This window comes from Mustela nivalis, assembly GCF_964662115.1.
Source record: "Mustela nivalis genome assembly, chromosome: 8".
NCBI classification, from domain to species: domain Eukaryota; kingdom Metazoa; phylum Chordata; class Mammalia; order Carnivora; family Mustelidae; genus Mustela; species Mustela nivalis.
In genome coordinates, this window is record NC_139027.1 from 63,303,530 (window position 1) to 63,324,587 (window position 21,058).

General features: G+C 37.7%; 1 protein-coding gene across 4 annotated transcripts in view; it reads right to left on the reverse strand.

The window, feature by feature from the left end:
* Positions 1 to 21,058, reverse strand: part of VRK2 (VRK serine/threonine kinase 2) — a 119,824-nt gene that overhangs the window by 34,996 nt on the left and 63,770 nt on the right. For all 4 annotated transcript variants that reach the window (XM_082744354.1, XM_082744353.1, XM_082744356.1 and 1 more), the window contains one exon: positions 1,177 to 1,309. In XM_082744354.1, the coding sequence (XP_082600480.1) occupies positions 1,177 to 1,309 (133 nt within the window). The remainder of the gene's footprint in view (positions 1 to 1,176; positions 1,310 to 21,058) is intronic.

A 21,058-nucleotide genomic window follows, 5' to 3' on the forward strand; every position in this document is an offset into this window, starting at 1 on the left:
TGTGGGTTTTAACTGCTCTGGAAAATGATCAAGACCCCCCACATTATATGGCCGATGGTCCTTTTAATAGAAAAGGCAGTAATATACAGTTGTTTGCACCAACTAAAATTCATCAGAAAGTATCAGTTTAGGGTAACAGTTCAACAGCCATTAACAAGTGCAAATGTGTAATTACCTTTTAGTGACACGGGGTCCTTTCGAAGCTGTTTTTAAATTATTTTTATGGTTTAGTATATTTGAAAATACTTATATAAATAAAGTTTACAAAGAATATAATTTTGAAAGGCAAACTTTTTCAATAATCACCATTTTTTTTTTTACTAGCATAACATTAGAATTGACTTTTTGTCTTGCTGACAGAGCAACTAAGAAAGTACAGTTGCATTGACCATATTGATTGTGAACAAAGCAACCATCAGTGGGACTCTGCACCATATATTTTCAATATTGACCTCCTACTTCCTTTTCCATGGCTTTCTGGGTCGGCTATTGGATTTGGACTGCAGTGTAATAAACAGCTAAGGTTTAATTAATGGTAAATGAATACAAGACATAGGTTATGACTTTAACTAATTAGGGAATTGTTGAATTAAGTCTGCCTTGGAATGCAAGGCAGTACAATCAATATCCAATAAAAGGACTATGTATGTAATTTACCTGCAAATGTGTTTCCAATACCATCAAAGTGAGTTTAAATAAGTAAGATATATGAAAAGCGACTAGGAGAGATTTCCACAAGTTAACACTTTATAGTTTCAGAAGAGATTTCCTTATTGTTGAGAGATGGTATCTTCTAAAACTCTGATAAGGACCAGGTGAAAAACAGGAATAATTCTTCCCATGTGCACCTTTACCAAATCTTTAATACTAGTGACAGCATACAAATTCACTTGCTGACCTCCAAGTTTAACCTATACAAACTACTGATTTTCTGCCCCAAATCAGCATCAAGTTTTGCTTACTTGACACCCTGTTGCACCCTTCTCACTTTTCACAATCTCTGTCTCTTCCCTCTGGTAGAAGAAATATTCATTGACATACAGGAATTCACTACTTTCTATAAAAATCTTGGCAATGTTCTTACTTTTCAAACTGACTATGCAAAGGTCATTTCATGGGCCTTATTACTCTTTAATCATTTTTCCGAAATAAAATTAAGAAAAAGAAGAAACCTACCTACTCCCTTGTGGGCATCCACGCTGGTAAACTCTAGTGTCCCATTATGGCCTTTTCTAGGATTTTCCTGATACTGTTTGTGGTTCCCATTGGGACAATATCTGTAGCAAAGTCCATAATCTGCAAGATAAACCTGGAAGACATGAACAGAGAAATGAGTAATGCTTTTGTCCTCTGAAAATATAACCTTTATAATTAAGTCTTAAGAAACGGATAGGTTCAGAACAGCCTCAGATCTACATTTTATTAAACCAAATGGTGCCTCAGGATAAAATATATACAACTGGGGGCCATAACAACTTTCCAGCTTCAATCCTTACTTCATCATGGGTATATCTTGTTTCTGAGTTGACTTAGATTTTAGTCCTTTTTATTTTACTCTAAATTCTCTTCCCTCTAGGTGGGCATCTAGACATCATAAACTACAATAGATTGTTTTTTTTTCTTTTAAATCCATATTCATACAGCTTACAAGGCCTGCCTTTTCTTACAATCCCTCCCTTAAACATAAACATGTTTTAAGCAGGGAGGGGAGAGGAGAGCAAACAATCTAAAAACATAAACCTAATGTTATAGGAAACTCCATTAACAAGAAGTATAAAAACAGTGAACAGACTATAAGAGGTGATGACTCTTTAAAAACAACAACAACAAAAAAAACCCCACCACCATGTTGCCCGTATTTAAGATGGAACATCAATGCAGTACTTTTGGCCTTTCAGACCGATCCATATCATCACTGTTATCTTTGTAAGTCAGTCAGAATTGCAAGCCGGGTCTCCAAACAGAATATAGATTGTTAAAAGTCAGATGGCAATTCAAGTGAATTTTTCTCAGATTACTTTTGGAGAGAGAAAGATGGGGGAGAAGTAGTTTTACAGATACAGCATGCCCTGAATAGGGAACTGACAGGACTAGACATTCATCCTCATGTGTAGCCAGAATAGAGTAGTTCCCAACTACGTTACCAGGCTCCTTCCCAAAACAAAGCAGTTTAAAATTCTTAAATGTGTTGTTTCACATGTATTTCTTTAAAACAGGGGGACTGAGGCAACATTTCCTGATACAGCTTCAAGACAACAGAGTATTGCAATACAACTTGTGCTTTAAAATATAATACCTATTAAAAGAAAATTTAGTGTTGAGTTTTAATCTAGGTTTTTGGTTTTATGATAGCCGAAGAAGGAGACAATTTGACCTTCAAAATATAAACAGCAGAGTTTTCTTCATTTGATGGAGAATATAGCTTGCTGGAGTGTCTGGAAACATGGTATTTCAGTTTTCTCTCCCTCGCCCACAGACACTATTTCTCAACATGGCCTCAGAAGTAACCCATCCCTCTGCCCTAAATAACTAGACTCCAGGATCAGATGTGTAACTGGTTGCTTGCTCTCACTATTTATCATGCACTCTATTTAGTTCAAGAACCAAACAGACTTCACTTTGCAAAGTAGATACCCTGCAAACATATATACTGGTAATTCAGCAAATGGAAACATTTTAAATACACTAGAGTAATTTACTACTATTTACTATAGGCAAACCATAAGAGACTCAACTCTAGGGAACAAACTGAGGGTTGCTGGAGGGGAGGAGGTTGGGGGATGGGGTAACTGGGTTACCTTAATTACATTAAGGGGGGCACTTAATGTAATGAGCACTGGGTGTTGTATGCAACTGATGAATCACTAAATTCTACCCCCAAAACTAATAATACTCTATATGTTCACTAAATTGAATTGAAATTTAAAAAAAAATTAATTAAATAAAAAAAAAAAGACCTATCAAGAAGTTTTTCAGGTAGTCATTAATCACACACACACACACACACACACGTCAGACCTAAAACTTACGGAGTGCCTAATATGCTTCAGGTAGCATGCTAAGAGGTTAAAATTTTGTAGGTAGGTACCATCACCTCCATTTTACTCCAGGACAAACTGAAGCTTAGTGAGATTATTTGATTTGTGTAATAAGGTGGAGGCAGAGTCTGACACCAGAGTCTTCACTCTCAATCACTGTCAAAGGGAAACTGCACTGGACAAGCTACACAGACAAGGAAGACTTTATTCAAAGCTACTGAATAAGAGAGAGAGACTGCTGCAACTGGGTGGGGAGTTTGAACTCAATTCTGCTAAAACAAAAAATGGGTAAGTTTTAAAGTGCAGGGGGTGAGGTAGTGAACTAACTGCAGGAGGTTAAAGGAAGGCTGGTCAGCGTGACTAGGGCTGTCCATGTTGTTAATTGGTGTGTAGGTTCCCACCCTTTCTCAGAGTCAAGGGGATAAGGGCACAATCTTTCTTAATCACAACATTTTAAAGGGATGGCTCCCAGGTCCGTGACAAAGACATTCCTGGTTACAAAATGGACAAGAGGCTGGGAAAAGATTTACATCTCAGAGGCACAGAGAAAAAGCTTACAGTTTCATGTTTTCTAAGGTAAATGCTCTTAAAAAAAGGACAGGGTCCTATAATACAAAGAAAATTACCTGAAGTTCAGTTAAGCTAAAGACAAGAAGCTAATAGTATAATAAAAAAAAAAAAAACATATGCCAACCACTTGACTCAGAATACAGTAAGTAATTCATTTGGATATTGCTGCACTGGACACATGGTAAAGACGCCTCTTTGAAATAATGATTTCATTTCCTTTGGATATACACCCAGAAGTGGATTCTTGGATCATGTGGTAGTTTTGTTTTTAATTTCTTGAGCAACCTCCATACTGTCTTCCACAGTGGCTGCACCAGTCTGCATTCTCGCCAACAGTGCACCAGGGTTCCCTTTGCTCCACATACTCCCCAATACTTGTTACCTCCTCTTTTTGGTAACAGCCTAACTGGTGTGAGTTGATACCACATTGTGGTTTTGATTTACATTTCTCTGATGATTTAGGGATGCAGAATACCTTTTTATATACCTGTTGGCCATTTGGATGTCTTCTTTGGAAAAGATGTCCATACAGGTCCTTTGCCCATTTTTTAGCTGGGTTGTTTTGGTTCATTTTTGTTATTGAGTTGCAGGAGTTCTTTGCATATTTTGGATATACCCTCATTGGATATGTGATTTATGAAAGTTTTTTCCCATTCCATAATTGCCTATTTTGTTGATGATCTCCTTCACTATACAGGTTTTTAATTTGATGTAGTCCCACTTGTTGATTTTTGCTTTAGTTGCCCTTACTTTTCATATCAAATCCAAAAATCACTGGAAGACCAATGTCAAAGAGCTTCTCCCTGTTTTCTCCCAGAAGTTTTATGGTTTCAAATCTTATGTTCAAGTCTTTAATCCACTTGGAGTTAATTTTTGTGTATGGTGTAAGATATGGGCCCACTTTCATTCTTTTCCATTAGCTGTCCCATTTTCCCAATACCATTTAAGAGATCATCTTTTCCCTACATATATATATATATATACATATATATATATATATATATATATATATTCTCAGCTTCTTATCAAAGATTAATTGACCATATATGCAAGAGTTATTTCCGGAGTCTCTATCCTGTTGCATTGATCTATGTGTCTCTTCTTATGCTAATACCATACTGTTCTGATTACTGGAACTTTGTAACCCAGTTTGAGATCAGGAGGTGTAAGGCCTCAACACTGTTCTTCCTTCTCAAGAAGACTATGGCAATTCAGGATCTTTTGTGATTCCAAACAACTTTTAGAATTGTTTTTCTATTCCTGCGGAAAAAGGCCACTGGAAATTTGATAAGGACTAAATTGAGTCTATTGATTGCTCTGAATAGCATGGACCTTTTTACAATTTTAATTCTTCCAATCCATCAGCATTGAATTTCTATTTATCTAAGTCTTCTTCAGGTTTTTGTTTTTTTTTTTTTTCATTAGTGTTTTGTAGTTTTCAGCACATAGTTCTTTCATGTTCTTGGTTAAATTTATTCCCAAGTATTTTATTCTTTTTGATGTTATTATAAATGGGGTTATTTTAATTTCTCTTTCCAATAGCTCATTGTTAGTGTACAGAAACGCAACTGATCATTGTATACTGATTTTGTATCCTGCAACTTTACTGAATTCATTTATTAGTTCTAATAGTTTTTTGGTGGAGTCTAGGGTTTTCTCTATATAATAGCACATCACCAACAGAGAAAAATTTTACTGCTTCCTTTCCTATGTGGATGACTTTATTTTTCTTGCCTAATTGCTCTGGGTAGGACTTCCAGTACTATATTTGTTCTCTACTATACTTGTTCTGTGGCCTAACATATGATCTATTCTAGAGAATGTTCCATGTGTGCTTAAGAAGAATGTGTATTCTGTTGAGGTTGGATGGGATGACTTATATATGTCTGTTAGTCCCATCTGGTCTAACATGTAGTTTAAGCCCAATGTTTCCTCATTGATTTTCATCTGGATAATCTAGCCTTTGTTGAAAATGGGGTACTGGAGCCCCATATTATTGTAGTATTGTCTGTAGGTGGAGTCTACAATCTGTTAACATATGCTTTATATATTTGGTGCTCCAATATCAGGTGCATAATTATTGGTCTTAATAGAGAGCTGTAGGCAGAATTTAAATAATCATGGAATGCTATTAAACAGTGGTAGAACAAACAAATATCTATCCCACCACACCCAATATAACCTCCCCTGTTTTTTTAGTTTGTTTTTAATCTACTAGTGCAGCATCTGGCTTAAAATATTTATATTCTATGAGAACTGGATGAATTCTCTAATCAGTATTATAGATCTTGATGCACTAATGAAGAAATAAAAGAGTGACTGCATTTGGTAAGCAGAGATTTTGGTATATGGAAAGTCAATGATTTGTCCCAAGTAATCAAAATGTTGAGAAATTAATTTGATACAAATTAGGTCAAAGTGAGAATTTCTATGAAGATGCAGTAGTAGAAAAACACAGTCTAGAATGCTTTCAGAACAGTTCAAAAAAGAAAAAAAGGCTGGGAAATACTGACAAACAAGGTAAGGAGGGAAGGAAAGGAAGAAAATTTGTTGAGGTTCTACTTATGTGATAATCACTGGGCAAAGTACCTTTCACAAGTTATGCCATTAATTCCAGGCAACCTCCCAGCCAGGTAGTATTGGTCTCATTTACATATGAGGAAGCCAAACACCCCAGTAATTAAGTGCCTGTCTAAGTCATCGCTAATAAAGGATGAAAGCAGGATTCAGTCCCATGCCAATATAACATCAAGATCCATGTTTTTTAATATTGTATAGAATTTGGGGTTCTGTCCATTTCTGAAATTTTGTTGAAGTCAAAAATAAGTTTAAGCAGAACTTCATCCACAATAAGGTTTGCAGTCTAGGTCCTATTTTTATGTGTCCTTGAGCTAAGAATGATTTTTACATTTTTATAGGATTATAAAAAAAATAAAGAAAAGAAAGAAAAAAAAAGAATATGCAGCAGAGACCCATATGTGGCCCACAGAGCTCATAAAAGCCTAAAATATTTACTATCTGGCTCTTTACAGAAAAAGTTTGCCAACCTCTAATCTAAAATAAAACTTGCTTTCTAGTTAACTTTTTAAATATTATCTTTCTTTTTCCTGTGAAATAAAAAATAACTAGTTAATATTTTCCACTTGAAGTGTAGACATATATATACTATCCTTAGTTTAAGACAAACTTATAGGGGGAAACTGAAGAGAACCAAGATCAAGTAGGAAGTGATTATTTGCATTGTAATCATACTAAACATAGAAAAATGTAAGTATCTAGCTCCCTAATGCATTTTAGTTTTTTTTAAAGATATTATTTGTTTGAGAAAGGGAGAGGGCATGAACAGGGGTGAGGGGCAGAGGAAGAGAGAAGCGGACTCCCCACTGAGCAGGAAGCCCAATGCAAAACTCAGTCCCATGACCTTGAGATCATGACCTCAGCCAAAAGCAGATGCTTAACCAACTGAGCCACCCAGGAGCCCCTCCCTGATGCATTTTTAGTGACTTTCTAAGTGACTTTCCTGAATTTAGTAATCATTTCCTTTCTCCATCAGTAAAAGAAGAGCCCTGCTTGACTCTCCTTACTCTAATTCCATAGATCTTTCTATTGCACTGCATTACTTCTCACATTTCCACATGGTACTCATTTTCTTCTCATCTTTCTTAGATATTGTTTTATTCCAACTTCATGAGGTTGGTAGGGAAGAAGCATCATTATCCACTCTTAACAGATAAAAAAATAATGTGTTACACACAAATAATGCAAGTCACCCAATGCCAAGTACAGCTTCTACAAAGTTTTATTGTTTTAGTGAATTGCTCAGGCTCTCCAACTTCCCCACTCCAAAAAACCTCACTAAATCTGAACTAAGGTTTACATGGACATTTGGCTTTGATATTTTACTACTGAAAAGGTAGTGTGGCAGCCACTGAGGTCCAGTCCCATCCAGAAAGAACTGACCTTTCACCTATGAAGATGGCAGTAATTTGATGACCTCGAGTGACAAGGGCCATCGGGAATAGCTATGGCATGTAAGCCAAGGCCACAGTCTTCCTAGGCCACACCTGCCAAACAATGATCACAGTGGGGGTACTGTGTGGCCATTGCTGCCCAAGGGGCTCTTCTAATGTACACTCTCTGCTCTGAGGCTTCTTGTCAGAACTCTATCACAGTTTGAGCTCTCCCAGCCCAATTCTTACTGTTCCCTTTCCACTCACAGGGGTCATATCAACATCCTACTCTCAAAGGTTCCCCTGTCCAATCTTGCTTTTTCTCTTTTTGTTTTTCATAGGTAACATAGTTGCTTCCCCCATTAAGGACTTGCACCCCTAATTCTATCTCAGCATTGGCCCTCTGAGAATTGGATTTGGCACAGGTGGTCAGTAAATCAGCCTTCATTAAAAGCACTAACCAAATAATGATGAAAACAAGTTAGACTTTGATGTCCATGAAGAACACAACTTTCCTATACTGAACAGGCCTGTCTCAGACATTCTTTCCCTTTTACCTAACCAGATCTGCACCCATATGTGCCACATTCTCAAGTTCTGCACTCCGTTAAACCTTTACTTCTCACTGCCTTCGTTTCCTAAGGTGGGAAGCTCTTACATTGCTTCATTTTTCCAAATGGATGGGTAGAACTCGTGATTATAGAACACACTGTGATAGGTCCTCTTTGCCTTCTACCCCAGCCCTGCACTCACACTTCCCAATTCCTGGGTTGACCACCTACCCTTGAATCCTATTCTGGTTCGGACATTCTTTTAACCACAAAGCAACTTATTGGGTTTTCATTTATGGTCCACACGGGTTAACTAATTAAAAATGTATAGTTATTTAGCTTTTCTTTTCTTTTTATGGGGGGAGGAGGCAAAGGGAGAGAGAAAGAGAGAATCTTAAGCAGTTCTATACCCAGCACAGAGCCCGATTCAGGGCTTGATCTCACTACCTTGAGATTAAGACCTGAGCCAAAATCAAGAGTTGAATGCTTAACTGACTGAGACGCCCAGGTGCCCCTCGCTTTTCTTTTATTTAAGCCTTGGCTCCAGATTTATAGACTGCAAGCTCTGAGGGGACAAGTGGCCAGGATAATGTACACATTTTTGTATCCATGACAGTACCTACTCATAAGTACTTCTGCACAGGCTTAAATAATTTTCTACTGATTTGACTTCATGGTAATAATTGGGAAAATTGAAGTAAATTCTTTCTCATAGCCACCTGAGTGCCAAGAATGATAAACCATTGAGAATCATACATTTACAAATAAAAGAAAAAAAAAGAATGCATATTTATTGAATGCTTGCCATGTGAAAGCATTAAGTGCTTAATAGAAGTCAAATCATTTAATCCTCATGACCCTAAAAGAAGGTTATTTTAAAATTTCTTAAGGTTGAGAAAATTGAATGAGAAAAGTTAGGTGCTCTGTGCAAAACAAACTTATATAGCAAGGGACAAAGTTGAAAGTGAACCTAAATCAGTCTGATCAGAGGATGAGTTTTTTCCATGCCTCACACAGAAAAAGGAAAGATGATATAAGCATATCTACAGATCCAAAGATAACATTTACTTTGAGAAAAGTATAGCAGATTTAAATTTAGTAGTATTTTAGAGCAAGGGGAATTTATTTCTAATTTAGGGGTTTAGACAAAGAAACATTTAAGTTGGGCCTTGACAAATATCTAAGATTTCCAAAAATGAAGACAGGAAAAAGAAGTAACCCAAGAAGGAAAACCAGAGAATAGGTCATTGTAGTTTGGAGGGCAGAGGTTATTGGAAATCTAACACAAACCAGAAAAACTGATTAGCAGAAAGCTTCTAAAGTCATGTTAAGAAGCTGGAACACAATTTTTGCATAAATCCAAGTCACCAAAGGTTTTTGGCAAGGAAAGGTATTATCAGTAGTGGCAGCTCCAAAACGAGGAAATAGAAGCAGAGAATCCAATTAAGAGAATGTAACAATAGTCCAGACAAAGGGCAATGGGAGGGCGGACTTGCTCACTGGTGAACGGTGAATGAAAGAAGGGAGACAAAGAAGAACCATGGTTCTTGGATACGAGGACCAATGACAACTCTAAAAATGGTGTGGCTGGCCACTAAGTGAGGATTCAGTGTATAAAGGAAACAGGTGGAAGAGGTGGTTTGGAAAGAAAACGATTTATTCATTTTTGTACCAAAAGCAAACTAGTTAGTTGATTGGTGGCTAACACCCTAACCCAACCAGTTCCTGCTTCTTTCAGTTTATGCAAAATTGAGTGACATGCTCATAACTGATGGAAAAAGCAAAGGACCTCTTCCCCATCAAGGGTCAAATCTGCTGCCTTCCTGCTCCCCAAGCAACCAGGAACCCTAAGCACCAAGCAGCCACAATGGCTCAAATGGAAGCATTTCTCAACACTTGGCGTGATGGACAGGAAAATATGTCAGCTAGAGAAAGAATGCAAGGGGTTATGGAGATGAGAGAGCAAAAAGCAAGACACAAGGTGAACAACTGGCCAGTGGGATGTAACCATCCACTAAATCACATTACTACTTTACCTCCATTTTGCAGGCTACTTATACATTAGAGATGTATATTCAGTCCCCAAAATGGGATTTACTCTTTTTTTTTTTAAAGATTTTATTTATTTATTTGTCATAGAGAGAGAAGCGAGAGCAAGCACAGACAGACAGAGTGGCAGGCAGAGGCAAGCAAGGAGCCCGATGTGGGACTCGATCCCAGGATGCTGGGATCATGACCTGAGCCGAAGGCAGCCGCTTAACCAACTGAGCCACCCAGGCGTCCCGGGATTTACTCTTTAAGAACTTCAATTTTTGTCATACACTCTCATATCTTATTGTAATTTACACTATTTTATACAATTTTTTTTAAATATTTTATTTTTTTATTTGACAGATCACAAGTAGGCAGAGAGGCAGGCAGAGAGATAGGGAAGCAGGCTCCCTGCTGAGCAGAGAGCCCGATGTGGGGCTTGATCCCAGCACCCTGGAATAATGACCTGAGCCGAAGGCAGAGGCTTTCACCCATTGAGCCACACAGGCACCCCTAATTAAATCCTTTTCTTTAACACACCTTGTTGTATCGAGAAATATATCTGTTAAGTTCTCATTATCAGAAGCTGGTGGAAATTATACTCTGGAGGGAGACAGTCACTCTTCAGGACTTTTTTATTTTTTATTTTTATTATTTATTTATTTTTTAAAAAAGATTTTATTTATTAATTTGACAGAGAGAAATCACAAGTAGACAGAGAGGCAGCCAGAGAGAGAGAGAGGGGGAAGCAGGCTCCCTGCTGAGCAGAGAGCCTGATACGGGACTTAATCCCAGGACCCTGAGATCATGACCTGAGCCGAAGGCAGCGGCTTAACCCATTGAGCCACCCAGGCGCCCTTCAGGACTTTTTAAAATGGAAATTTAGAAAACATTTTGAAAACTCTAGCAAGAATGTACAGACTTACTCAGCAACTTTGAAGACTCTTTAAAAGAAGCTAGTATTTATCTTATTGAATAAGGTATAATATATCCCCATTCTATCTACAAGATACTATAACGTGAAAATCTTCACAAGAAACTAAATGGTTACTAATGAAAATCACTATATGTCAGAAGAGGAGTAAAGCATGTGATGTGTAAGCAGTACGTTTATGTTCACAAACATCCCTGGCGTCTGTTAAAAACTTATATGCAACCTCACAGATGCTACTACAAGCTGATATAAATCTGTGCTTTTTATTCTTTTATTTTATAGCATTTTTTGTTTTTCAACTTCCCTACCTTGTTTTGCCAGTAACGTTGCATTCCTGCTATAGAGTCTAGACAAAATAGTGTGACTTTTAAAAGGTGCCAGCTTATTTTTCAAACATGATGCTTATTAGAATAAGCATGAAGATATATTTTGTTAAAACTGCAGTCTGACCTTATCTGAGCCGTAAAAAGGCTGCCATTTCTGTTTTCTGATGGATGCAACATGCAGTTATTCTTAAGGGAAAAAAATCTGTTTTAGGTGCTGGAGGGTTTTTTCCCCCCTCTTAGATCTCAAAACTACCTACTCGATTTCAAATCTTAAGTTTTATCTTGTTTTTTTTTTTTTTTTATACGTGACATTCATGGAGAGTAAGAGACTTAAAGATACATCTGTGGTTAACATACGAGGAAACGACAGAAGAGATGGGCCTCCTATCATGATGTCTTCAAGGCATCTACTGCTCCCTTGGGCTCAAGTCGAAGGCTCCTTGAAATGATGCTGAAGATTCAAGGACCATAACAAAATACTGAGGTATTTAGCAGTATTCTAAATGTATTTGTGTTTTGAACCCATGACCTTTTTTTCTATTCCAACCCAGTTCTTTTAGCAATATGTGAAGGCATATTTGATCAAACAGGGCTATGACTTAATATGCTATCCAAACTTTTGGGGGAAATTCCTTCAACAGATCTTATGCTAGCAATTGCTTCTTTACTAAAAATGCCTTTCACCCACAAAAGAAAACCTTTCCAATTACAGTCTCTTTCCAATCTGTCCTGATACAAGTTCTCAAAAATTATATGAAAGAACCTATAATACACTTTCTAATTTCCAACATGATAACAAAGCACATAACTTGTGTCTGTCCTTATACAAAATAAATAGGCAATGGGAGAGGATAATCTGAATTGCATCCAATTTATGGTCTTCCTTTTTGTCTAAGTCAAATCGGAACTTGAGACTGATCAGCATGTTGGTAAACATTCTCAGAGTTTGGTGTATCTGTACATAGCAGATACTCACAAAATGTTAGCTGACAGAATTTGATGGCCATTGCTATAATCTTATAAATAGGTTCACCAAGTGGAAGTCACATCTACATAAAACACAGCTAACCAACATTCAAACTAGCTGTCCTGTTCCATATTAACCACACAGTTCACTGATTTCAGAGACGGCATTTGAGGTTTCCAGCACCAATGCCATTCATACACACACAGTTTTTTGTTTTTTGTTTTTGTTTTTTTTTTTTAAAGAGAGAGAGAGGGAGGAGGAAGCAGGCTCCCTGGCCACCAGAGAGCCCGATGTGGGACTCGATCCCAGGACCCTGAGATCATGACCTGAGCTGAAGGCAGAGGCTTAACCCATTGAGCCACCCAGGCAGCCCACACACACAGTTTTTTAACAGCCCCTAGACAGGGGTACATCTTAACCCACCCAATTTATGCAGCTTAGTGAGTTGATTCAGAATCCAGAAATGCCATTTTCCCATACTAACTAACTAAAAACAAACACACACACACCCTATATATATAGCCTTTTGTGACACAGGGTGCTCAAATATTCTTTGGTCATGTACGCATCTGGCCTTCAGAACTAGAAATGATATGACCAGTAGGCACTCAGTAGACACTTAATAAGCCTGTACTGATTATAGAAAAACACTAATTTTTTAACAGCATTAACTCTCTTGGGAGCCACCTTCTTGAGGATAGGTAATTTGCTAAATGGGCCATCCTATATTTACACTGCACATACACTCCTAAAATGTGAACTCTTTCCCTTATATAGAAAACAGACCCTGGATGTTCTGGTCCCTACAACTGGAGGGAAGTCTATCATTAACCTACACATCTGGGGAGAATGACACTTATTAAATCCAACTCATTACCATCTTCTTAATATCTAACCAGAACATCATCATGTCTAAAGAATTCCTGGAAAGCAAAGTAAGATATGGTTATCTTTTGTCATAAGTATTAAAATAATGAAATTATCATCTGGCTATTACTTACTGAGTGCTTAATATGTGCCACTAACTCTTTCACATATTTGAATCACTTCTTCTCCCTCTGTGAGGGAGATACTATTATCCTTATTTTCAGATGTGGAAACAGAAACACAAGGTGAAATGATATGGCAAAGCAAACAGCTAGTAAAAGGCAAAACCAGGAAGGTTTTTGGAGCTCACTTCCTTAACTATTTTTATACTGAGTCTCTATTGAAAGTATGCAAATAGTTGCCATCTTTCTCCATTAAACCTTTTGCCTGGGATCAGGAGAAAGTAAACCACCCTTTTTTAATTTTATTTTTTTTAGAAGATTTTATTTATTTGAGAGGGAAAGGCCATAGAGAGAGAGGGAAAAGCAGGCCCCCGCTGAGCAGAACGCCTGACGTGGGGCTTGATCCTGGAACTCCAAGATCATGACCTTAGCTGAAGGCAGATGCTTAACCTGACTGAGCTACCCAGGTGCCCCCACAACCTTTTTTTTTTTTTTTTTTTAATATCTTCTAATTCTGAATGAGGACATTCAGCTCCAGAATAAACAGAAAATCCCACCACACATGGGCAAGAATTAACTGCCCAGAGATCCCATGTGTAAGAACGAATCTCGTTAGAAACACTAGCTGATCTGACCTGGCCAGAGTGGCCCTAGGAACAGTAAAAGAGAGTACTTTTCTCTCCCCTCTGTTCTCACTTCCCCCCGCCTTTTTTCCCCTATCCTGGTGCTCACGTATGTCCAAAATACACTGGTATTCATGCTCAAGAGAATGTTCTGTTTCATGTAAGTTATATGAAACAGAACATTTTCCTGAGGTTTTTATTAAAATGGTTTGGAAAATCTCAACTTCCCCGTGAAGATTTGTCTAGGTCCCTGCATTAGTTTTGCAGGGCTGCTGCTCTAACAAGGTACCACAAACTGGGTAGCTTAAATGATCACCGAAATGTCCTTCTAGTCCTCATCTTCTAGTCCTCGAGGCTCCCAGCCTCCCCTCAAGATGTTCTCAGGGTTGGTCCCTGCTGAGGGCTGGGAGAGATGATCTATTCATGCCTCTCTCCTAGCTTCTGGTGATCTCAGGTGCTCCAAGTCCGTAGAAGGCCTTCTTCCTGTCTCTTCGCTTGTCTTTCCTCTACTCATGTCTGGTCTGTCTCTATGTCCAGGTTTTCTTATTTATAACCTCAACTGTACTAGATCCTGGCCTTCCCAAATGACCTCATCCTAACTCAAAAAGACCCTATTTCCAAATAAGGTCACATTTATAGAGACTGGGGGTTGGGACTTCAACATCCTTTAAGGGGATACAATTTAACCTACAGCACTTCCTATTCCTGTTTCTCTTCATGAACATGCTGGCAGAGCTCTATCCATTAAAAAAAAAAAAAAATACCACTGGCGATGGCTATAAAAAGTACTACGGATGTCTTGACATGGGATAGATTTCTCCCAATAGGAATTTAAGAAATGTACAAATGCCGTAACTACTATATGTGGGTCTGCTATATCCAGCTCCTCTTGGTTGGCTTTATCTGTTACTACCGAACACTGAATGGCTAATTAATCAATTCATTTATGCATTAACCTATTCAATTACTCATTGTTCACTCATCATTTATTTATTGAGTCCTTATTATATACCATGTTCTGTGCCAGCTGCTGGATACACATCAGTGAATAAAATACAATCTTTGTTTTCTCCAAGACTAGAGACTTGCTCTCCCGATGGACATTAAACTGAGAGAAATCACGCTCACCTAGTTCTGTACCAGTAGTTTCCCAAGTCAAATTTGTAGCTCACAACCAGTTCTACCCAGGAAGTCAGGGGCTATGAGAGCTAAAAGAGGGTCAAAGAGATCACATGATCTAGGTGACTCAATTATAGAAAGGGAAGTTATAATAGAGAAGTCTTGGGCAATAAATAATTTTTAAAAAAGGAAAAAAGAGCTTAAGCACATAGATGTCTGGGTGGCTCAGTCATTAAGCATCTGCCTTCAGCTCCAGTCATGATCCCGGGGTCCTGGAATCAAGCCCTGCATCAGGCTCTCTGCTCAGAGGGAAACCTGCTTCTCCTTCTCCTACTCCCCCTTCTTGTGTTCCTTCTTACTCTCTCTCTCAAATAAATAAACAAAATCTTAAAAAAAAGTAAAAAGAGCTTAAGTGCAATTAGAATACAAATTGTCTGTATTCCCGTTTTCTAATGAATGCTAGGATAATGGAGAAAGAAAGTAGAAGACATAAAACTGTACCTGACAATGAGGAGTGATGCTTTTGTTAAGTAAGATCATGGAGATAATATGGTGAATTATCCTTGTTTTTTGGAAATGCATACATAAATATTTAGATAAAGTGTCATGATATATATAATTGTTTTAAAACATTTCAGCCAAAAAATACATAAAATTTCAAAATGTTAATTTTTAAATCAAAGTCATGGGTATCGGGAGTTCTCTATTATTCAGTATGTTTCAAATTTTTCCAAATAAAAGGTTAAAAAAAACTGTATCCTCCTAGAGGCACAATTATCTACTTTTCAGATTCTTACCCGTCTCAGAGTCCCAGCACTGGGAAATAAGCTTCACAAAATATTAATTTTAAATATGGAGACCACGGCTTCTAAATCATAATTATTATGCTGTTTTCTTCAATATTTTCCACTCATCATCACCTTCCAATAAGACTCTGGTAGCCTATATTCATATTACTGTCATTTGCATAGTATTTTGAATAAGAATTTTTCCTTTTTCTATGGATCTAATCTGATTTAAAATCAGACATTTTAATATACACATGTTAAGAATAAATTTTGATAATAGAAACACCATTCACTACCAGATAACAGAGCTAAAATACATTTGATTACTTCAACAATTTTAAAGTAATTTAATAAATTGGAGTGCAATAAAACATAGCAGTATTAACACATTAAAGAATGTTAGATGGGAATAAAATTCGGAGCTGACTTTATTTTTATTTGACAAATCATACTAAAAGAATCCCCAAATAGTAAGTTTATAAAACTGATCTATGAGTAGAGATACATACAAGGTATTAAATCTTAAAATCATATTCATATGACAAATTGTATTGAGACAAAAAACTCAGTGGAAGTGTGTATTTAACAAACAATTCCATTAATATAAAACTCCTAACATTTTAAAAGTTCAAATATCGAAAATCATAGGAATAAATTTCAAAGTCCCTTTGCTCAACTAAAAGTGTACATCAGAACCTCACAAGGAAGAATGATGTACACATTACTCCATGTTATAAGTGATGTAAACACTACCACGTTATTTAATCCACAGTATAATCCTAACCCTGTGACACCAAAATACTTTAAAGAAGCCTTACCAGTGGTACCATCCAGTAATATTCTCGTATTATCAAGATAAGACATATCATACTACTCCAAAGATAATGCAGTACAGAGGTATCACTGGGACTAAATTTTATATATATTCAACAAAGGAAATGCCACCTCTAAAAATGGTACCATATATGTGCATATACCATGCAAAATTCTTATAAATACACATTCACACTCCATCTTACAAGTAACTGACAAACGGCTTATGTTAGAATTCCGTCTAGCAAACAGTTAACAAGCAGCCTTAATGATGCTTATGACCGTACCCTATGGATGAAAGTGAGCATTTTATCACCAGATACAGGTCAGGTACTTCAATTCCTGCTCCCAGATCATTAAATTTTTTCTAAATTTAAGCTTTTTAAGTTCCTTCATTATGCAACAATAGGTGGACACTTTGGAAACATTATAAGAAACATTACCTTATGCAACGAGCACTAAGCATTCAGAAACACATTTTTAGAGAATCACAGAATTTTAGAGTTACAAGGAACTTTTGAAATCACTCAACATTTCATATTTTATCAACTGGAGAACTAAAGTCCTCACAGATTAAAGCATGCGCTGAAGATTGCGAAGCTGTTCAGGGTTGGCGGTAAGTCTAGAACCTTAGCTCCTGACTTTCAGTCCAATACAACTCCCTGTAGTCAAGTAAGTGTTTTAAAATGCTAGGTTTCCTAAGCCATACTTATCCTTCCATTTGCTGACACACGGAACTATTTTCTCTACCTGTGGGGGCCCTTCTCTTTGACTTAGCAGGTAGCTTTGGGGCAGAAACACATGGAGTGTGGCGGGGTGAGGGACCTGAGTAATCAGGTCAATCTGGGCACTAAGTGAGATCAAGACAGCCTTAACCTCCTGAGTCAATGAAGTATTTCTTAAAGGGTAATTACAAAAGCAACACTAACCTAGGTACTGTGAGGAATACAAAAGAAGGCAGCAAAATAAATCTATCTACAAAAGCCTCAAGGAGTCCATCTTAGTTCAGAACACAAGACAACTGAGACTGAGGGCCTTTGCATTTAAAATACGAATTAGAAGCCAAAGGAAATTGGAAAAGGAAATCAGTATAAACCAGAATCATCCAGAAAGTCTTCACGTAAAAGCTGCTGTGTAAAAAAATGATGCGCTTCCATGAAAACATGCTCAGTATCACTGGTCATCAGGGAAATGCGAATCAAAACTATAATGAGGGGACGCCTGGGTGGCTCAGTTGGTTAAGCAGCTGCCTTCGGCTCAGGTCATGATCCCAGCGTCCTGGGATCGAGTCCCACATCAGGCTCCTTGCTCCGCAGGGAGCCTGCTTCTCCCTCTGACTCTTCCTTCCACTCTGTCTGCCTATGCTCGCTCTCACTCACTCTCTCTCTGACAAATAAATAAAATTAAAAAAAAAAACAAAAAACTATAATGAGGTAGCACCTCACACCTGTCAGAATGGCTAAGATCAAAAACACGGGAACAACAGGTGTTGGTGAGGCTGTGGGGAAAGAGGAACCCTCCTCCACCACTGGCAGGAATGCAAGCTGGTGCAGCCACTCTGGAGAACAGTTAAGTATATTCCTCAAAAAGATACAAATTAAACTGTCCTATGATCCAGCAACTGCACTACTAGGTATTTACCCGAAGGATGGAAAAACACTAACTCAAAGGGATACATGCACCCCAATGTTTATAGCAGCTGTAAGATGTGGTACAGATATACATGGCATATTAGTCAGCCATCCGAAAGAATGACATCTTGCCATCTGCAACATGGATGGAACTAGAGGGTGTTATGCCAAGTGAAATCAGTCAGTCAGAGAAAGACCAATAACATGTGACTTCACTCATATGTGGAATTTAAGAAACAAATGAGCAAAGGAATAAAAAAGAGAGAGAGAGAGGCAAACCAAAAAACAGACTCTTAACACCTGAGAACAAAATGATGGTTACCAGAGGGGAGGTGGGTGGGGGAATAGGTGAAATAGGTGATGGCGATTAAGGAGGGCCCTTGTTAGGTGCCTGGGTGGCTCAGTCGGTTAAGTGTCTGACTTGATTTTGGCTCAGATCATGATCTCATGGTCATGCCCAGCATGAAACCTGCTTAAGAGTCTCTCTCTTCCCCTCCCCTAATCTCTCCCTCAAAAAAAAACACCAAAAAACAAAAAACAAAAAATGATGATGATAAATAAATAAATAGTTAAAAAAATTTGAAAAAGCAAGTGTGCTTATTGTGATGAGTACCAGGAGATGTATGGAAGTACTGAATAAAGCATATTGTCCACTGGAAACCAGTATTACGCTCGCTGTATGTTAATTAACTGGAATTTAAATTAAAAATTTTAAAAAATGACATGCATTTGATCAACAAAGTGGCCTTTATAGGTGAGAATAAATGCACCTCTGAAACAAGAAAATTTAAAAAGGTGCACAAACCCTGATTTTAGTTAAACTGCCTCGCCTTTCTTCACTAGTGACACTGGGAGATACAGCCAAGGGTGTGGTACTCAGGGGCAAAACCACCACTGGATAGCATTTCTAGTAATGACGTTATAAGTAATGAAATCAGAAAGGCACATTCGTTTTCCAAATACCAAAACAACACCCAACAAGCCTAACTTTCCAGTAATCAACTGTGCAATTACCATATCACATTTCAACATCAGTCCGGTTTCTAAACAAAAGTTAGAAAACCTGTGTAGTCTAAGAGGATGTTACCTACTTATCTATCAGGGAAGCATAAATTTAGAAACATTATTTTACTTAAAGAATATAGCACAAGGGCATCTGGGTGGCTCAGTTGGTTAAGTGCCTGCGGCTCAGGTCATGATCCCAGAGTCCTGGGATCAAGTGCCACATTGGGTTTCCTGCTTATCAGGGAGTTGCTTCTTCTTCTCCCTCTGCCCCACCCCTTGTGTCCACACACACACTCTCTCGGTTTCTTTTCTTTCTTTTTTTTTTTTTTTTAAGATTTTATTTATTTATTTGACAGAGAGACAGATCACAAGTAGGCAGAGAGGTAGGCAGAGAGAAAGACGGAACCCAGGACCCTGGAATCATGACCTGAGTCAAAGGCAGAGGCTTTAACCCACTGAGCCACCCAGGCACCCCTCTCTCTTGGTTTCAAATAAATAAATAAATACTTTAAACAACAATAACAAAAAATATATATATAGTTATAATGTCTAGTACACAATAAATGTTCAAAATAGACAAGATTGATTAACATTGTTTTTTCTGAAGATGTAAGCAGATGTTTCTTTTTTTTTTTTTTAAAGATTTTATTTATTTATTTGACAGACAGATGATAAGCAGGCAGAGAGGCAGGCAGAGAGAGAGGAGGAAGCAGGCTCCCTGCTGAGCAGAGAGCCCGAAGCGGGGCTCCTGGGATCATGACCTAAGCCGAAGGCAGAGGCTTTAACCCACTGAGCCACTCAGGCGCCCCTAAGCAGATGTTTCTTAACATAATTTTAATTTTTGATTTAAAGGATTTTTTTAACCAAATCAATACACTCAATTTCTTTCTTCTTCTTCTACTGAATACAATATTACCATTGAAGCATTTTCTTTAGTCTTCTGTTTAAAAAAGATTTTTAAAAGAAATCTTACTAAAATGGAGATGTTGTAAAGAAGTACAAAGAAATAATGGGTTTTCTTTAAATGAGACTTTTCCACAGATATTTTTTCAACAAAAAAATGATAAACATGATGAAAGAAAGAGGGTAAATTGTATACTCTTTGCAAGTTTGCAAAATTCCAAATTTGGAGAGTATGAGATGAGTTACCAAGAAATGGCCAAAATGCAATGAAGACATAAGGAATAAGAAGACTAAAATAATCTACAATCTAATTCAACTCTCAATGAGGTTACCTGACTATAGATAAAAATAGTTATCCCAGTCTGAATAGTATTTGGAGAATTAAACACACACACACACACACACACACACACACACACACACGGAAATGACCCAGAACATCAAGTGTGCCTCCAAAGGGCTCTCCAGAACTTTACTTTGACTATCATCCCTGTCAGGACCCTTTCATTCCACCTTAACTAAGACAGCTGCCATTTCCATCCAACACTTCTTAGAGTCTATTTCCTTTTTTTTTTTTTTTTTTTGTTGTTGTTGTTGTTTTAAATGATTTTATTTATTTATTTGAGAGAGAATGAATGAGAGAGAGCATGAGAGAGGAGAAGGTCAGATGGAGAAACAGACTCCCCAAGGAGCTGGGAGCCAGATGTGGGACTCGATCCTGGAAGTCTGGGATCATGACCTGAGTCGCAGGCAGTCACTCAACCAACTGAGCCACCCAGGCGCCCTCTATTTCCTATTTTTATCTCAGTCCTTGCAAGTC